Source organism: Bos javanicus, chromosome 1 (genome assembly GCF_032452875.1).
Source record: "Bos javanicus breed banteng chromosome 1, ARS-OSU_banteng_1.0, whole genome shotgun sequence".
NCBI lineage: Eukaryota > Metazoa > Chordata > Mammalia > Artiodactyla > Bovidae > Bos > Bos javanicus.
The window spans coordinates 113,755,872-113,776,499 of NC_083868.1; the positions used below are offsets into that span (position 1 = coordinate 113,755,872).

At 40.1% G+C, this 20,628-nt stretch overlaps 1 protein-coding gene and 1 pseudogene across 1 annotated transcript; both read right to left on the bottom strand.

Moving 5' to 3' along the window:
- Positions 1 to 1,072: 1,072 nt before the first annotated feature.
- LOC133252840 (14-3-3 protein eta-like) lies at positions 1,073 to 5,899 on the bottom strand (annotated as a pseudogene).
- A 5,386-nt stretch (positions 5,900 to 11,285) lies between these two features.
- On the bottom strand, positions 11,286 to 13,367 carry LOC133248229 (ADP-ribosylation factor-like protein 6-interacting protein 1). The gene has a single exon (XM_061418074.1). The coding sequence runs from the start codon at positions 13,288 to 13,290 to the stop codon at positions 12,679 to 12,681; it is 612 nt and encodes a 203-aa protein (XP_061274058.1). The 5' UTR covers positions 13,291 to 13,367; the 3' UTR covers positions 11,286 to 12,678.
- Between the last annotated feature and the right edge of the window lie 7,261 nt (positions 13,368 to 20,628).

Below are 20,628 nucleotides of genomic sequence, written 5' to 3' on the forward strand. Positions count from 1 at the left end.
AAAGGAATCACTTAATATTCTAAACTGAATCATCTAAGGTTATCTCAGTCCTGAATATTCACTGGAAGGACTGATGCTGAAGCTGAAACTCCAATACTTTGGCCACCTGATGCAAAGAACTGACTCATTTGAAAAGACCCTGGTGCTGGGAAAGATTGAAGGCGGGAGGTGAAGAGGCTGACAGAGAATGAGATGGTTGGATGGCATCACTGACTCCATGGATATGAGTTTGAGTAAGCTCTGGGAGTTGGTGATGGACAGGGAAGCCTGGCGTGCTACAGTCCACAGGGTCGCAGAGAGTCGGACATGACTGAGCAACTGAACTGAAAGTTATCTCATTTTTTTCTTATTTTTAAAAATATCCCCCAAACAGCATTTATTTACCCATTGAACTCCAAAAGATATACTTTAAAAGTCTAGTATTTTATAATCATCCATTTTGATTGACATGGGCTGACACATAAGGACGACAGCCAAAGACTTACAAAAAATAAATCCATGACTCTTAAATAATCATAACCTCCCCCTACCCCTAAAAGTTACAGGTATCAAAACTTTAGATGTATTGCATTGAAAAGAAGGTTTGTGCACCTCATTATTTAAAGAGGGAAAACAAGGTGCAACTTAATCGTCATGTGAGGCAGCTTATTATTAACCAGATGGAAAGAAGAAAGGATCTCTCCGTCTCAGCTTCCCGAACAGTTTTCCATCAGTTTAAGAAACAGGAGAGAGCAGTGAATTCATTTTTGCATGTACAGACATACTGCTTTAACAAACATTACCAGCTTGTTTTAAATGAATCATTTAAATAGCTGACTGTTAAATAGCCTGTGTCCGCTAATTCTCCCTTCTAACTTCCCCATTGCTTTCACCTTCATTTCACTTAGATCAGCAGGCATAGTACTGAAAAGGCCTCCTTGGGAATGCACCTGTCTGCACAATTGGAAAAGGAAGCTTCCACAGGCTCAAAGCAATGCCAGACAGTGAATTTGTCCAGAACTGCTTCCTGGGAGAGCAGAGAGTAGATGTGAGTAGTCTGAGTAGCTATACTGCCACACAGACAAGTTTAGCACTAGATACTCAGTGATTGTGATGAGGAAGGACCGGCGGGACAGGGTGGGGTCAGGACCGAGGTGCCTGCGTTGTTTTCTCCAGCTTCCTCGTCCTGTTGGTTGCTCCTCCAGAGGGTGAGGCTGTCTTGCAGCAGCAGCATGACGAGCATGTAGTCCTTATAGGAATCCTCCTTCAGTGAGTCCAGCTGGGTTACGGCATAGAGAAAGGCTAAGAGAGAGGCTTGCCTGTGATCTTTCTGGATCTCTGTGTAGAACATCAGGAAGCTGAGGCCTGGCCTAGCCGGATGGGGGTGCGTGGGCTGCAAGTGCTGTTGGCTGATTGCGGAGGCTTCCTTTCCACAGAGTGAAGAGTTTGGGACTACATCGTTTTTCTTCTCACCGGAACCCGCCCCTGCCAGGTAGCGACAGGAGTCGCCTTTCATCTCCAGGGAGAAGACTGTACTCTCACACTGGAAATCACTGCGGTTCCTGATGAGGAACTTGTCCAGAAAAGCCAGCATGGCGTTGCACACCGTTTCCAGCTCCTTGTTGATCTTCGCTCGCTAAACCTTAACCTTCTTTAGTTTCTTCTCATTCCCGGTCCGCCATGGTTTTCTGGTTGATGATCCTCCAGGAAGACAGTCAGGCAATGCCCACGTTCTTGTAAGCCACAGAGAAGAGGTCTCGGTCTTCAGTGAAGACGGGTTCATTGAGGCTGGTCGCTTCCTTCATCGCAGAGGCTTTGGCCAGCCGCAGTCGCAGCTGCTTGTGGTGCCCCTTGTCGTTGCGGCCGGGCCTCTCCTGGCGCCGGGCTCCCTCGCTCGCCCATGGCGCGAGCGCTCTTGGCCACCGCAGAGGCCACTGCCACTGCGCACGCGCACAGTGGCTTGCCTCGTGGTCCAGGCTGCAGGTGGCAGGCAGCTCTGCTGGCCTGCAGCTCTGCTCGCCTTCTCGGCTGCCTAGACCTCTGGGCTGGGTTGTTTCATTTTCATATTTGTCTGGAGTGTCGAAAAAAGTTTATAATTCCTTTTTCCTCCTTTCTAACATGATTGAGATCTTTTTTATCCACTTCATGAGCTGATCCATAAAATGGATAGTATCTGTACTATTCACTTAAATAGTGTCTGACTGAACTATAGGAGACAGCATGTGAGGGAGCGTGTGGGAAACCAGAGTCTGGTACAGCTGGCTGTTGTTGTTCAGTCCCTCAGTCAAGTGCGACTCTTTTGTGACCTATGGACTGTAGCCTGCCAGACTCCTCTGTCCATGGAGTTTTCTGGGCAAGATTATTGGAGTGGGTTGCCATTTCTTCCACCAAGGGATTGTCCCCTCCCAGGGATCGAACCCCGATCTCTGAGTCTCTTGCCTGGCAGGCGGATTCCTTACCCCTGAGCCACCAGTGAAGCCCACAGCTGGTTGTGCACTGGTCAAAAACCTAGCATAAGGGAGTGATGCCTGGGGTGATTTTTGGCAATTTTTAGTATATTCATTACTCAGTTTCCTATTGTTTCATCTACATGGAAGAATATATAAAGACTATATAGAATGTGATTTTCTTTATATTATGTATGATAAGAATACAGGAAAATATTCCCTCTATATGCTCTGAGGTCTAAGGTCTGAATAACATTGGAAATGCTACATGCATCACTTAGATATTCTTAACACCCATTAGCACCTCAAGAACCTTTGAGAAGTTGTTTAACATTGTTATCCTAAAATTTTTTATGTGTATTTGACCATTTTGCATTTTCTTTCTCCTTCCCTTCCCTGTCACTCTTCCTCCGTCTTCTACTTTGACAGAATATCTAATATTAATACTATATTTTAACCTCTGATGTGTTCTTTTGGAAGACCTCTAGATAGGTTAGAATTTACTGTGAAATAAAATCAGGCTAGGAGAAAACTATAGCATAGTCTAGATTGCATAGATCTGATGATTTACTCTCATGGAGTTTCTTTTTGATGCTATATTCACTTAAAAGTACTATCAAATCTACCTTTATATTTGATACAGGAATGCTATTTGGAAATATTGTCCATCCCAATGTTCACTGCACATGAAAATGTTTTTTAGAAAAATTTCTGTTAATTGCTAGTGAAAATTTGCTTCTTCCAAATTAAAGCATCAATAAATATATAACCTCAGTTTACAAGATGTCAGGAGACAGTTTGGTTTAAGAGTGATTATTTAGCAACTTAGTGATATTCACAGCAATTACAAAAAACTTCTTTTTTTTCAGCTGTGCACTTTCAGTGTCAAGCTTGTTATCAGGCTAGCCTATGTCATTGTTGTTAGGTGTTTGTAGTAGCACTGGGAATCAAATCCTCTTAAGAGTAACATCCTAAAGAGTAACATATGCCAAATTTTCTCAGAGAAATCTAGCTAAATGCAAAGGAACATCTCCAGAGAACCCCCAGTTATCTCCTACAATTTCATTGGCCAGAACCAGGTTAGGTGCCGAGCTACAACAAATACTAGCAGAACAACTATTGCAGAGGAGATGAAATGACCATGGCTAGCTTAGGTTAACCGTAATTTACCCCCAATCTACATAACTATCATAATAAAAATGTGTTTGTTTTTTTTTTAATAAGAAAGAGACAGGAAGAGATCTTGAGTAGGAAACATAGTGTCTATTCGAAACACTTCCAGGGGCTCCTTTTCATTTAAAAATAGAAAACAGATTAAATTTATAAGCCATACATGTATCTTTATGGCCATTCTACTTTATGGCCCTTTGTTCTACTTTTATGTCTTAATCTCATTATCAATTAAAATTTATTTTCCTCTTGCTCATGGTTTTTCTGTACTTTTTAAAAAATGTATAATTCTGATGTTTTAGACTTCACATGTTTTTCAAAATGATATATAGTATATGAAAACTAGAGCTATCAGATACAAACTAGGGGATGGAAGGTGATTAGGTAACTGTTCTGTGTTTGAATATACAGGATTCATTGACATTCCAGCAGAACAGTTAGAAAGTACTTTAGGCCAAGCCTTTAAAAACATGGCTGTGGTAATCAACTTTCCTAGCATGATAACCGGAGAAGGCAATGGCAACCCACTCCAATACTCTTGCCTGGAAAATCCCATGGGTGGAGGAGCCTGGTGGGCTGCAGTCCATGGGGTCGGGAAGAGTCGGACATGACTGAGCGACTTCATTTTCACACATTGGAGAAGGCAATGGCAACCCACTCCAGCGTTCTTGCCTGGAGAATCCCAGGGACGGGGGAGCCTGGTGGGCTGCCGTCCATGGGGTTGCACAGAGCTGGACACGACTGAAGTGACTTAGCAGCAGCAGCACCATGATAACACTGAATATTCTCATGTAATTAACATCTCTAACTTACAGAAAAGCAGCAGTGGTGGCACTCTAGGTAGAATTTAATTAGCCAAGACAAATAAATTAGGTTTCGTGCTTTATCAGGATAGAGGAATTGCAGAGGCTGGTTTGAAAATTTCAAGCCATTGAATATGCCATTTGACCTCTCAAGGAAATTAACTTTTCTAACTGCCATTCTGAAAAGTTCTAATTAAGCTAAATTGTTATTATTGACTTATTTGTTACATTGGATGTCATATAGGCAACTTTCTTGAAATTCTGGAAAATCTTTCAAATGCTTTTTTTCTTAATGTACAACTGCATGATAGGTGAGATGGAAGGCATCTTACGATGGTACACGTCAATTGGACCATAGAGAAGATTTACAGATTTAATCATACAGATCCCCAAAGATTCACTTTATTCTTTCCATATGGGGACCCGATTTGAATTACATTTCCTTTTGTACAAGAGTCTTATAGGATAAAGAATGCATGGAACATTTGAAAAAAATTAGCCTATGTGGTAATGGGAAGAGACAGATGTTGGAAAGGCAAATGTGGACTCATTTTATGGGGAACTAAAAAAATAATGGGAAGACTTACATAAGAGTGACAGTTAGTAGTGATCCTAAGGGAAATGATTCAATTAAATAATATATAGGACAAAAAGTATTAGAAAAGGATTTGTAGGTAGAAATATAACTAATTATAGGGTTATGCAAACTTGGAAACACTTTGTGTGGTTGGTGCTTGAACTAAAACATAGTTCACCAGTACAATTACTTTAGCAGAAAGTAGGAAGTATGTGTTGGAATCAGCAAGGGCCCTGGAGGGCACAGACATAATGAAGAGGAAGAGAAAATTTGATATTCTTGCAGTCAGAAAAGAGAGAAACGAAATGAAGGGTAGATGTCTTTAGGAAGAACAGTTAAATGTATGTGATTATAATGTGTGATACTTAATAAATTTTTCCTATGTGATAGGTAATGTATGTTTTTTCAACCTCCCCATAAAATAATTGATAAAAGCTGATGTTTCTCACTAATTCTTTGTGAGATAGCAGGCATTTCAGGACTGTAACAAAGGCTGAGTTCTGGTCTCGGGTTAGTTCAACTGAATCTTGGAAGGACAGCTACTTAAGATTTCATCACTTGGATTTTGTTCTGTAAATGGACTTATTTCATGTTTATTTATTTCAGTTTTGGAAAGAGATACTGCTTTTTATTTTTCTCCATGGCAGACATCTGGAGTTATCTTGGGCTCTGCTCTGTTCTCCCATCTCACCAACACTTCTTGAAAAAGGGCCTTCTGTTTGGGGGATAGGGGTGAATTACTCAGGTATATGGCTTTATGGGCAATAATGAGGGGCAGTAGGGCACACCGGTTCAGCATTTCTGTAGTCTTTGAATTAATTACCTTGATTATTTTGTCTTTGGACAGCCCCTGCTGTTGGATGACTTCCTATGGAATACTGGGGAACTTCTCTGGGGTTTTGCATGAGATTCTTGGAATACATGGCTTTCACCTTTGTAGTAGTCCTCTCTACCTGTTTTGGGTTTTGCGTGTGTGTGTGTGTGCACAAACATATGCATGTATTTTAAACACTCACTCTCTTATTGATTCCAATTTCCAACAATTTCATAAAAAATTTTTTGCCTATCAAAATAATCTCTTCTTGTTTCTACCTAATGTCTATTTATTTTTATTTCAATTAGAGTTTGGAAGGAAAGAGAAGCATGTGAGATTAGTCAACTTAGCCATCTTTAACCAAAGACACAGGTATATATTCTTGACAGTTTAAAACACTTTATGTTCAGGGTGTACATTGGGCCCCTCCAATGAACTGGTATCCATTTTTTTCTTAACAGGTTACAATATTAAAATTGATTCAGTTGTTCATATTATCATCATTTAGTCATTAAGTCATGTCTAACCCTTTTCGATCCCATGGACTGTAGCCTGACAGGCTCCTCTGTCTGTGGGGTTTCCCAGGCAAGAATACTGGAGTGGGTTGCCATTTTCTTCTCCAGGGGATCTTCCTCACCCAGGGATTGAACCTGAATCTCCTGCATTGCACGCAGATTGTTTATCGTCTGAGCCACCAGAGAAGCCCTCATACGTCATACTTTCTGGCTAAGGGGAAAACATCCTTTTGGCCCAGGAAAGCTCTTCCTGGAAATAACCTGATATATACCAGTTTTTATATAACCCAACTCACGTAATTCCTGCTTTGGTTTTAGACATTAGCTTAAAGCAGGATTTGATTTAGTAAACAACAGTTAGTTAACTTTTGTAGTTATTGATCAAGGCATTGCATGTGCATGTGAAAACCATCATAAGTAAAAGGAAGATTGATGGAATATGAGCTGGTACTGTACTTCCTGCTTGCTAATATCCTTTTATTCCCCTTTTAGAGCTAGAATATTAAAATTTGACTTATAGGTAATTATTGCTAAGTGCATATTCAAGCTAATAAAGAATTATTAAACACACTTAGTGAGGAATCAATTTTCAAAGTGATTGAGTCAAAAGAAGCCAAATATGGAAAGGTCTTGAGCATAAATAAAAAGCCCTGAATATAAATCTTGATGCTGTCACTCTTCATGATATTTTTTATGAGAGAGTTACCTGTGCTCCTGCCTTCCTCCCAATTTCTTCCTCTGGGAGTAATATCGTCTTCCTAGGAATAATAGTCATTCTAGGAGTGTTATCATCCTTTCATTGTTGTTGAGAGTAAATTAAAGCATCCATAGTATTTAATAGGACTTCCCTGGTAGCTCAGACAGTGAAGAATCTGCCTGTGATGCAGGTGACCTGAATTTGATCCTTGGGTCAGGAAGATCTTCTGCCCACTTTAGTGTTCTTACTTGGAGAATCCCATGGACAGAGGACCCCGGCAGGCTACAGTCCATGGGGTCACAAAGAGTCAGACACAACTGAGTGACTATCACTTTCACTTTTCAACATAGTATTTACAATAGTAAGTGCTTAATAAATGTAACTTAAACTGTTATTGCTATTTTTGCATTCCACCCTCCTTCACATTGTCCTCGTCTCCTTTAGCCCTAGTTCCTAGTTCTCACCTCTGTGTTGGGATCTCTGCAGTCTTACACACTCCTTCTGGGATCTCTGCAGTCTTACACACTCCTGTCACTCTTATTCTCACATTCAGCACTGTTCATCTTTTTCTTGATTTACTGATGATCAATCTTAAAGGGAAAATTGTATCCCTTTGTGCTTTTTACCTTTTTCCGCCTAAACCCCCCAAACCGTATTTTTGCTTCAGTAACCTCTCCTGCAACATCTGCCGCAAGGCTGGGCTGGAAATGCTGGCTAACAGAGCATGCTGGATGGCAGGGTTTTTGCATTTAGTCAGTTAGTAAAATTAAGTGATTATGAAACACAGGAAATGTAGACATGTTATATAAACTCTACTAAAAATCATATTATTTAAAAAGAAATATATTGCTAGTATTTTCACTTTTTATATTTATCATATAAAAGTTTTAAAACTAATCTCAAAAATATACAAGCAACTCCTACAGCTCAACTCCAGAAAAATAAATGACCCAATCAAAAAATGGGCCAAAGATCTAAATAATTTATAGATATAAGCCAGCTTTTCTTTAAATGTTTCCTCCAAGAGACTGTTTTGGTATTAATAATGCCAAAATGGGATTAATGATAACAAATGGGAGTAAAAATAAATTAACAGATTTGAAATTAAAATTTTATACATTGCACTCTTCCTGGCAAGGCACAGACATTCCTTGAAGCTCAGCCTAAGCAAACTCTCATTTACCACTCCCTTTGTTCACACACATGTGCGCTCACACACATACATACACACTCAGATGCAAAAACCTGAAATTTTTATGTAGTATCTACATTTTTGTTATGCATACAAATATTTGATCAGAACGTAATAGCTGAGACAAAATTGAGTTATAACACTCACGCTATCACCCGGATCAAGAAAAATTCACCTAAGACATTCTACACAAGTATTTTTGATTTTTTTCTTTTCCTATCTTCTCTCAGTATTTCAGGGGAATGGACAACAAAAGTTAAATTACTGCTCTCTTAAACCTAGTCGTCATTGTCAGCTGTGCAAGAAAACTCCTCAACAACTAAAGGTATCACATGTCACGACAGAAGAGATAATAGATGTTCAGAATTCCCATTCTGTTTTTCATGTGTCTATTGTGAGTAGAAAGTTTAAAGATTTGTGAAGAAAACAAACTTATGGCTCCTAAGGAGGGTAGGGAGGGGTGGGATGAACTGGGAGATTGGTACTGACATATGTAAACTACTATGTATATAACAGATAACTGATGAGAACCTTCTGTATAGCAGAGAGCTCTACTCAAGGCTCTGTGGTGGTATAAACAGGAAGGAAATCTAAAGCAGAGGGGACATATGCATACATATAACTGATTCGCTTTGCTGTACAACAGAAACTGACACACCTTGTCAAGCAACTCTACTCCAGTAGAATTTTAAAAGTTAGAAAAATAAGATTTACAAGAACACAGTTTGGAAAAGCAGGAATAAATTCTACTTGTCATGGAACTGTAAGTCAAATATTGTTCAAACTCCAAAACATCTCTGCAGGATTTCCATATAGTGATGTTTTGGGAGACTCCTGGAAAAAAAATCTCTGACATTTGGTCTGCAAGATGAGTCTCTATCTTGGATATAGTTGAATGAGTAACTTCTACCAGTTCATTGGCAGTTGAGTTTGAGTTTCTGAAAAACACTCAAGTTGATTGATATATTTATAAACTCTAGAGATTTTCATTTGAGCAAAAAATGATTTTAAAAAACACAATGAGGCAAAAATTTGGCTTCAAAGTTTCCATAAAGAAGATGCAGAAAGCTAAATGTAACAAGACTTGTAGCTCAAGGATGTATATGTTCTGCTATGACTATAGTTCTGTAGGTTGTATCTGCACACTGACATTAAATGTTTTAATGTTTTTTAAGACTTAAAACAATGTTATGCATATAGTAGATATTTATGTGCCTTTGGAATGTCCTGAGCCCCTTTCCTATAGTGAATTTCTTACATTATGAATCCTGCTTCCTAAGATGAAGGCCATAAACATGTTTTTCCAGGCTCCCTTGCAGCTAAGGTACAGATGTGTGACCTTGACTCTGCCAGACACACATTAAAATATGAGGTCTCTGATTGGTAGAGAGTGGTGTGAAGAAGGTAGTGCAAGGGGGATTCAAGTCTGATGATGAATTTGATTGCAGGTAGATGCTCAGTTTCAGAAGCAGCAGCAGCATGTGGCCTAGGTTCCAGCACCTGATGTTGGAAAGACAAGATACAGAGCCTGTGCCCTGCATGCAGGCCTAGTGTCCTCTAGAGTCATTTTGTCCCACTCCTAGTTATATAGCCTTTAAGCCTGATTCTTCAGAAGTCTGTAAGCTATCTGAACCCCTCTATTAAATTTCTTTTCTACTTGAATGGTTCAGAACAGCTTGTTTTGTCTGCATCTCACAACTTCAATTAGTACAGTACCTAAAACAATGGTACTATCAATACTATTGCTACTACTAATAGTTTATATTTGTATAGAACTTTTGTAATTTTAAAATAACATCTGACTTCCCTGCTGGTCCAGTGGTAAAGAATCCACCTGCCAATGCAGAGGACATGGGTTCGATCCCTGGTTTGGAAAGATCCCACATGCCACAGGGCAGCCGACCCCTTGTGCCACAACTACTGAGCTCATGTGCCTGGAGCCTGTGTTCTGCAATAGGAGAAGCCTCCACAATGAGAAGCCCATGCACCTCAACAAAGAGTAGCCTCCACTTGCCACAACTAGAGAAAGCCCTCATATAGCAACAAATACCCAGCGTAGCCAAAAATAAAAATAAAATAACATCTTTTGTGTCTTGACTTTCAGATGATCTCTTTCAATTCTCATATCACCTTTAAAACCTGGGATGTGGTAGTTTCATCTGACATGTAAGGAAGCCATAAAACAGCAAGGCTAAGTAGCTTGTCTTGTCACAGAGCTTCCTGGTGGAGACAGAAGTAGAAATTAACATTATTTTTGCTTTGATTCTATTGGCTTCACCATTATTTAATCCCATAAAGAAATGAACTTTCCCCCTAACCCTTGCTCAAGCTCCTTGATTTCTTACATGCTTAATAATAATAAAAAAAGATTCCACCAGAGAAACATTTTGCAAGTAGAATTATTGGATTTGTAAACATTCTGTGTTACAAGTGACTTGCATCCAGCATCTACTCATCTTTCTCCTAGGTGAATGTTCTCTAGTGGCAGGGGCAGTTACTTATTTCCTGCACAGTTCCTGATCTCACTTTCCTCTGGCTCCAAAGATGAGGGTAAGATTTATACCCATGTAGATTGGTTCAGAAGGCAATAGCAACCCACTCCAGTACTCTTGTCTGGAAAATCCTATGGATGGAGGAGCCTGGTGGGCTGCAGTCCATGGGGTCCTGAAGAGTTGGACACGACTGAGTGACTTCACTTCCACTTTTCACTTTCACACATTTGAGAAAGCAGTGGCAATCCACTCCAGCGTTCTTGCCTGGAGGATCCCAGGGACGGCAGAGCCTGGTGGGCTGCTGTCTATAGGGTCTCACAAAGTCGGACAAGACTAAAGTGACTTAGCAGCAAGAGCAGCAGAGTGATTGGTTGAGGGAGGAACGGGGACATGATCCAATGAGATGCCATTTGGATAATCCTGGAGAGGCATGTTATCCTCTCTGGTTTTAAACATGGGAGGATGCAGGCCCAACCTTCATAATGTATAGGTAAAGTTGACCCAGAGAAAAGAACTGAAAGATGGGTCCTGATGTCATTGTGTGAGCCTTTGATTCCAGCTGTGCCTGGGAGTTTCAGTTACATGAGCCCCTAAATTACTTTCTTTTTTTTTTTTTCCAGCTTTTTTATTTATTCCCCTTTTAACAAAGTAGAAGAAATAATACAGGATTAAAACTGCAAAAGTAGTTAATTGGTAGAACACACATTCACACAAAAAATCTGGATAGGAAGACAAGCTTATATACAATGAGGAAACACACGTAAATTATGGTAATTTGTAGGTTGTATACGAAACATTTAAAAAGTCAAACATGCTACACGGTGCCACTATTTACAGCAATATTGAAGGGGAGAAAATAACACTAATTTAGGGACTGATATACCACAAGGTCCAGGTTTCACAGCATCAGTGCAATAAATTCACAAAACTATATTACAACTAGTTAATCAGTTTAAGAATTGTTCCCAAGTATATCACATTTCCAGCCCTCAGAGGTCCATTCCTACAGATTTCAACTACTCCATCTATGGGGACCAAAAGCAGCCAGTGTTACCATAAAAGGAGACTCTTGAGACTTATCTTTAAAGGCTTATTCTGGTCTTGAAAAATTGGTAGGATAAGGCTATTTTCTACTGAAATGAATCTTGACTCAACACAGGAAGACTTTTGTCCTTTATTGGCTGGTCTTGGAGTGAAGATCATGGACGTGACTCTTAACCTATTATGGACTTTAGTTCCAATTAACTAAAAATCTGAAATTAAAAGTCCTAACTACCAACTTGTGTAAGCCTGCTACTAAAAAGCCTTTAAGGACGTACCAACTTCAAGTTTAAGTGCAAGGGAACAAGAGTTCTAAAAGTTCCTGCCAGATTCCCCATTTGGGAGGAAGGAAACATTTAGGAAACACTGAGTTTCCTACAAACTGCTAAATTCTGCACAAGGGAGAAAACACACGCTAAGGCATGAAATTAGCTTGAGGCTTCTGCTCCCACATTATCGAAACAGAATGAGGAATGAATCTCAATTGGTCTCTTCATCAGAAGTGGTAAACTTGGTCTATACTCATGAAGCCAGTTTTTTAAGCAGACCATGGAAGCAGACGATAGAATAAGCTTCCTGAAGTCACAGACCACTATCCTGTATCCAGCTAAAAAAAAGATCAACTTGAACAGTTACCCCGAGTCACTGTTAACTGTACTAAAGTTCACCACTATGTTATTTTAAAAGTAAGAGTTCAGTTAACCCTGGGTGACAAAAAACCAAGATGAGGAACCGAAGAAAGAGTTGTCCATATAAGGCCAGCTGCTAAGAACACACCCATGAAGACACTGGGCATAAAGCCTTGCTTAGCAAGTCAGAATTTGTACTAAGGTCAGAGTGAGGGACAGCAGAGAGCTACTTCTGTAACATTTTAGTATCCAAACAGCATAACAGACACTGTTCCCAAGGACAATGTATACTCCATTAATCACACTGAATAAAGCAAATGCTTTATTCATTTTTCTTTTCTTTTTGTTTGAGAAGCTTGTTTATCTCTCTTTTGGCCATTCCAATGTACTTCGAAATGATCCCATGTTGGTTCAGTCCAGGAAGCAAAAGTAAGAAAGTCACTATCAGGTAGGTGAGAAGGAGGTTGTGGACTTGCTGTCCCACCCAAGCAACTGCAGCAAGAGAAATGATCATGGTCATGAAGTACATTTTAGGCTTTTCTTCCTTTAGTGTAAAGAGGCGTTTCCACCAGCCCACAGCTCTGCATCGAGTTTTTACTAGATTGCTGCAAATTTCATGGAATCTTTGCTGTTGCTCGGTGGTCCATTTATTGGAGCCAAAAATTCTAGGTGCTAGAATGGGAACAAGGTAGTCAGCCAAGCACAAAAACATAACAAAACAGGAAACACCAGATAGAACAGATGGATCTAGATAGTAGATAGTCAGAAACACCAAAGAAACCACACCCATGATGGCAGGTGGAAACCAGGCTCTTTCCCATCGGAGGACTTTATCTGCCATCAGCATCACTTCTCCCCATCCTTGCAGCTGCTCTTCCAGACTTGCAGTCTCTGCAGCCAGCAGATTGGTGCTGCGATTATCTCCTTCCGCCATAGTTCTCGACGTGCCGTATCAGCGAGCACAGGACGCCACCAAATCAAATCTTCCGCAGACTCCCTCGCCGCACCCCTAGCGCCTAAATTACTTTCATGCTTAGTCCAGTTGGATTGGATTTTTTGTAGCCAAAATAATTTTAATTGATAATCTGTGCCCTTCTAACTTTCTTGGGCTTCACCAGTTCTGCATAATCCAACAGAGCAGTAGTCAGGCCAAGAGATAAGTCAACCAACTAAAACTCTAATTTTCTTTCACAACTTAGTTACTATTTTTTCAGGAAAGGACCCCAAATATTGTTTTCCCAAATGTAGATAAAGATTTAAGAGGATAGCAATAGATTAGACATTAGGAATGTATAACTTTCTCAATATTTCCTGCATTAGTCCTGTCCTACTTTATTAGTAGTCAATAACCACTTAGCTAGTCCCTTTCTAAATTTAGAAATTGCCTTATAATATCCATTAATAGACTTAAAAGAACAGAAAATACTCGTAATGTTTTTTACATTCTAAGCAATTTATCAAATTTGCATATTCAAAACCTAGGTCCTTGAGATTTTAAGTTCAGTTCAGAAATTTATTGTACTTCTGCAAAATTTTTGTAGCCAATTTTAAGGCATATTTAAGTGAATTTGGGTGCCTTTTACAAACTGTATACCCATATTCTGAAATAATTTAAACTGCATTCATAAACTTAATCATTTTCTGTAATTTTTAAGTACTTTAATATCTGACTCACACAAAATCTTCTTAGTATTTAAATAACTTTCATAACTAATATATTAAAGTTAAAAATGTGGCAGATTTAATGTTAAGTAGTCAATAACTTCATCCAAAGTTGGGCTCAATATAGGACAGAAATGTTAGGGACCTAATAGAAGCAGAAGATATTAAAAGAAGTGGCAAGAATACACAGAAGAACTGTACAAAAAAGATCTTCATGACCCAGATAATCATGATGGTGTGATCACTCACCTAGAGCCAGATATCCTGGAATGTGAAGTCAAGTGGGCCTTAGGAAGCATCACTACGAACAAAGCTAGTGGAAGTGATGAAATTCCAGTTGAGCTATTTCAAATCCTGAAAGATGATGCTGTGAAAGTGCTGCATTCAATATGCCAGCAAATTTGGAAAATGTGGCATTGGCCACAGGACTGGAAAAGGTCAGTTTTCATTCCAATCCCAAAGAAAGGCAATGCCAAAGAATGCTCAAATTACCTCACAATTTCACTCATTTCACATGCTGGTAAAGTAATGCTTAAAATTCTCCAAGCCAGGCTTTAGCAATATGTGAACCGTGAACTTCCAGATCTTCAAGCTGCTTTTAGAAAAGGCAGAGGAACCAGAGATCAAATTGCCAACATCTGCTGGATCATAGAAAAAGCGAGAGAGTTTCAGAAAACTCTATTTCTGCTTTATTGACTATGCCAAAGACTTTGACTGTGTGGATCACAATAAACTGTGGAAAATTCTTCAAGAGATGGGAGTACCAGACCATCTGACCTGCTTCTTGAGAAACCTGTATGCAGGTCAGGAAGCAACAGTTAGAACTGGACATGGAACAACAGACTGGTTCCAAATAGGAAAAGGAGTACATCAAGGCTGTATATTGCCACCCTGCTTATTTAACTTCTATGCAGAGTACATCATGAGAAATGCTGGGCTGGAAGAAGCACAAGCTGGAATCAAGATTGCTGGGAGAAATATCAATAACCTCAGATATGCAGATGACACCACCCTTATGGCAGAAAGTGAAGAAGAACTAAAAAGCCTCTTGATGAAAGTGAAAGAGGAAGTTGAAAAAGTTGGCTTAAAGCTCAACATTCAGAAAACAAAGATCATGGCATCCGGTCCCATCACTTGATGGCAAATAGATGGGGAAACAGTGACAGCCTTTATTTTTCTGGGCTCCAAAATCACTGCAGATGGTGACTGCAGCCATGAAATTAAAAGACGCTTACTCCTTGGAAGGAAAGTTATGACCAACCTAGACAGCATATTCAAAAGCAGAGACATTACTTTGCCAACAAAGGTCCATCTAGTCAAGGCAATAGTTTTACCAGTGGTCATGTATGGATGTGAGAGTTGGACTGTGAAGAAAGCTGAGTGCCAAAGAATTGATGCTTTTGAACTGTGGTGTTGGAGAAGATTCTTGAGAGTCCCTTGGAGTGTAAGGAGATACAACCAATCCATTCTAAAGAAGATCGGTCCTGGGTGTTCACTGGAAGGACTGATGTTGAAACTGAAACTCCAATACTTTGGCCACCTGATGCAAAGAGCTGACTCATTTGAAAAGACTCTGATACTGGGAAAGATCGAGGGCAGGAGGCGAAGGGGACAACACAGGATGAGATGGCTGGATGGCATCACCGACTCGATGGACATGGGTTTGGGTGGACTCTGGGAGATGGTGATGGACAGGGAGGCCTGGTGTGCTGCGGTTCATGGGGTCGCAAAGAGTTGGACACAACTGAGTGACTGAACTGAACTGAGTCAGTAACTAATAAATTTAGTAAGGTGTTATCGTAAGTCAAAAGTCAACTCAAGTGCTGCTTTTAAATTGGAATTACAAGCTGTGGCTCTAGTAAGCTCAATGTTAACAACTGTATAAAATCCTAAATTTTCACAGATTCTTTCTTAATCACTATGCAGAGTTAAGCAAACTGTACAGTTATAGGAAATAGTCCTCACAAGAACCTTTACTTCAGACACTAGCTGCAAATTCAGGGTCTCCAGTGCCACCTTCACTTAGGACCAGCTGGCTGCAAATTCCAGGATTCCCATGGCCACACTCAGGTTTGATAATTTGCTACAAGGAGTCACAGGAATCATTGAAAGCCACTGTACTCACAAAGATTATACAGGGACAGTGTACAGGACAAAATTATCCAAAGAATGTTACATTAAACAGAGTCTAGGAGGGCTTCCCTGGTGGCTCAGATGTTAAAGAACCTGCCTGCAATGTTGGGAGACCTAGGTTCGATCCCTGGGTTGGGAATATCCCCTGGAGGAGGGCATGGCAACCCACTCCAGTATTCTCGCCTAGAGAACCCCCCATTGACAGAGGAACCTGGCAGGCTATAGTCCATGGGGTCACAAGGAGCTGCATGCGACTGAGCATCTAAGCACACACACACACAGGAGGCCTCCACACAGCTTCTGGTCATCCCCTCCTTGTGAAGTTCTGCACAGCACTGCCTCCTCCTGGCTGTGACGTGTAACAACATGCAGGGAGCACTGCCAACCAGAGAGGCTCACTCCAGCTGCTGGTGTCCAGAGCTTTTACTGGGGCTCAACCGCAAACTGCCCACTTTGGTCTAATCTTTTGTCTCCAAACCTTTCCGATGTCAGGCTAATGCCTTTATTTTCTAGTTAGTCTGGAGGTCAAAACTGATTAGCATGACTCAGAGCCACAATAAGAAATCAGTGTTAGGTTCTCTGGTGGTCAAAGGCCCCAACAAACAGATAGTTTTATTGATACCAGGCTGGGCATGCCAGGGGGTAGAGCTCACCTTCCACAAGACAGACTTTATTTGTGTAGGATTAATTCATCAGTACACAGTGCTGAAGTATATTCCTCTATCTGATTTTCCTAAATGTTTCTAAGTGATTATAAATCGTATGGGTTTGAAAGATGCTTTCTGTGGAAGGTAATTACTATCCCAGTGAACTGAGATTATGTTTCCCTTTAGTTTTTCACCTGGCATGAGTTCTGGAGTTGTGGCCATCTGAGGCACTCCGTGCTGTTCACTGAGATGACTATATTGTTGGCTTTGTCTTCTTAGAACGTTCTGGATTTGGGCCAAATTTACAGATAGTCGGATTGGTTTTTAAATGAGAACCTTGAGATCTACAGGTGAAAGGTTTCCTAAGTAAAATGAATAAACAAACATTTTGTATTCTGCAAAGTGGCATATACTGTTTTATATGCATAATTTTGATGTTACATTAGCAAGCTCCTTACGAGAGAAATGGGAATTCCCTGGTGACTAAGATGCAGGAGACCTGAGTTTGATCCCTGAGTCAGGAAAATCCCCTGTAGAAGGAAATGGCAACCCACTCCAGTATTCTTGCCTGGAAAATCTCATGGCCAGAGGCACCTGGCAGGCTACAGTCCATGGAGTCACAAAGCGTCAGACACAACTGAGTGACTTCACTTTCTTTCTTTCATTTTAAGAGAGAAACAGTAAATTTTCATCTTGTTGCAGTAACTGTGAGCAAATTCCTTCTAAAGCTTACTTACCAGCCATGGTTTGGACATAAAGAGTATTAATAATGCTTTGAAGCAATTTTGCAACATAATAGGAAATCATCATTTTGGGATCCTCTGATTTCTTTAAAAAGCTTAGAGATTTGTTTCTAAAAAGCATGGTGACAACATATAGCTGTCATTATGGGCTCAAAACAAAAGGAAATCACTTTATTTGTGTGGATTTGGGAAGCAGGACAACTAAGCACACGGTAAGGCAAGTCCAGCCCAGATGGCTGTCTGACAAAACTCATATTTCTTGTCAATAGTACAGCAGGATGCCTCCAAAAGTGGGAAGTTAAGTTAGCAAATTCCACGAGCTGTGTCTTTGTGTTCAGGCCATAGATTTTGTACTCAGCCTTTTAGACTCCAGAAATTAATTGTAGCAGAGCTCATTACTTCGCAGATTTGCATATACCTCTCCTTTTCCCTAGAAAAATAGTTTCCAAAGATTAAATGTGAGGTTTTAATGAAGTTATCTTTTTATCATTTATTTTTAAAATTCCTAGCTTCAAATCCCATTGTTAAACTGGAGTTCAGTATCATTTTTACATGTGGAATTTACTGTCACCATCATATCATAGCTAACATATCAGCATATCACATCTGAAGCAAACAAAGTCAGAATTTCAGCCAAAATAATGTGGGATTTAGATGAAATAATAACTAAATATATACTGTTTTATATGCATAAAGAAAATCCTTAGAATTACAAAGGAGGCCAGTTATATGGTAATATGAAAGTGAAAGTCACTCAGTAATGTCCAACTCTTTGTGATCCCATGGACTGTAGAGTCCATAGAATTCTCCAGGCCAGAATACTAAAGTGGGTAGCTTTTCCCTTCTCCAGGGAATCTTCTCAACCGAGGATTGAACCCAGGTCTCCCTCATTGCAAGTGGATTCTTTACGCTGCACCACTAGCGAAGCCCATATGGTAATAGAGACATCAAAAACCCAGAGTTGATATACAAATGCACATATATTCTATTAGAACATCAATAGTAAAATCTACAGTGGTCTAGTAGTTGCCTTAATTTCTATGTAGCAATGAGCAATGGGCTTCCCAGGTGGCACAGTGGTAAAGAATCCACTTGCCAATTCAGGAGATACAAAAGACGCAAGTTCGATTCCTGGGTTGTGAAGATCCCCTGGAGTAGGAAATGGCAGCCAGCTCCAGTATTCCTGCCTGGAAAATTCTGTGGACAGAGGAGCCTGATGGGCTACAGTCCGTGGGTTTGTAAAAACTCAGACAAGAGACAGAACACACACACACACAATAAGCATTAAATAATATCTGCAACAATTATATAGTAGTAACAAAGGCTCAAGTAATTCTATTATTACTACTATGGTAATAAATTATTGCTGTTGGTCAGTCGCCAAGTCGTGTCTGACTGGCGACTGAGCACGTCAAGCTTCCCTGTCCCTCAGCATCTCCCGGAGTTTGCCCAAGTTCCTGTCCATCACATTGGTGATGCCATTCAACCATCTCATCCTCTGTCACCCTTTTCTCCTTCTGACCTCAATCTTTCCCAGCATCAGAGTCTTTTCCAATGTGTTGTCTCTTTGCATCAGGTGGTCAAAGTATTGGAACTTCAGCTTCAGCATCAGTCCTTCCAATGAGTATTCATGGTTGATTTCCTTTAAGGCTGACTGGTTTGATCTCCCTGCTGTCCAAGGGACTCTCAAGTCTTCTCCAGCACCACAGTTTGAAAGCATCAATTCTTTGGCACTCACCCTTCTTTACGGTCCAGTTCTCACAGCTGTACGTGACTACTGGAAAAATCATAGCCTTGACTATACAGACCTTTGTCAGAAAAGGGATGTCTCTACTTTTTAATATGCTGTCTATGGTTGCCATTGGAGAAGGAAATGGCAACCCACTCCAGTATTCTTGCCTGGAGAATCCCAGGGACAGAGGAGCCCGGTGGGCTGCTGTCTATGGGGTCGCACAGAGTCGGACACGACTGAAGCGACTTAGTAGCAGCAGGTTTGTCATAGCTTTCCTGCCAAGAAGCAATTTGCTTCTTGTCTTCTAAATATAGGGTTTGTTAAATTTCACTTAAAGGTTTGTGAAAATTGAGATATAATGTGTGTGTATGTGTCCAGGGAGTGGATGATGTTGGCCAAAGACTGAATTCTACGTAAATTGGTTTCAGAAATGCAAAAACTACCCTCTTTTAACAGGTGGCTATCTAAATGGATTTTGAGAAATGACTTACAGTTTGCAATTTCTCCGACTTTACCTCCCTTTGTTATTCTCAGTCTGTTTCCTCCAAACTGTTAAGCAGTAAAGTAAAGGCCCCCCAAGGGTGCTTGGGCGAACTGAAGGAGATTATTTTTGTACTTTATTGATACCCTTGGCTGTCAAGAGAGTCCAAGGAAAGTTCATTCCTTCAGTTCAGAATGGTGGCAGCTTCAAAGCAGAAAAGCTTTCAAAAAGGATAGGAAAACAAGCTCAGAGCCTGGAATCTGCAGCAGACAAGGAAGGAAACTTGGAAAATTGGTCCAGCAAGGTAAATAGACAGAAGGCCTAAGGGAATTCCTTGAGAACAACTTAGAATCCATTGCTTTCTTGTATTAAACACATGAATTTTACCTCTTATATGAATGCAGTATATATCTGTCAATGTGTACTTTGCCTATTTGTATGTCTATGTGTGAGTAGTTGTTTGATCTTCTCAAAAAAAGCCTACTGTGTGCAGTGTTACTCCACACTTTAGAAATGATGGAACTTGAGGCACTGAGATGTTAAAGGCTTGCCTAAGGTTACATACTTTGTAAGGAGCAGATTCAGGCTTAGCATATAAAGCTTGTTTCTTAACACTTTCCCACATGGATAATTGAAGGGATTGGGCTGACCAAGCCTTGTTCTGGTGTACAAAATGTTTACACGGAGCTTTCAAAAGGTCCTTAAAGGTGATTTTTAGTATGCTAATTTTCATTGACATACAAGTATTTTATGCTGTAATGCCATTAAAATCAGATCAGATACTACATATATGAACTTTTCCAGAAATTACCAAATGTATGGATTTCTCCCTTAGTTAATATTGTACCTGATTCTTAACTTCAAATCTTTCCAG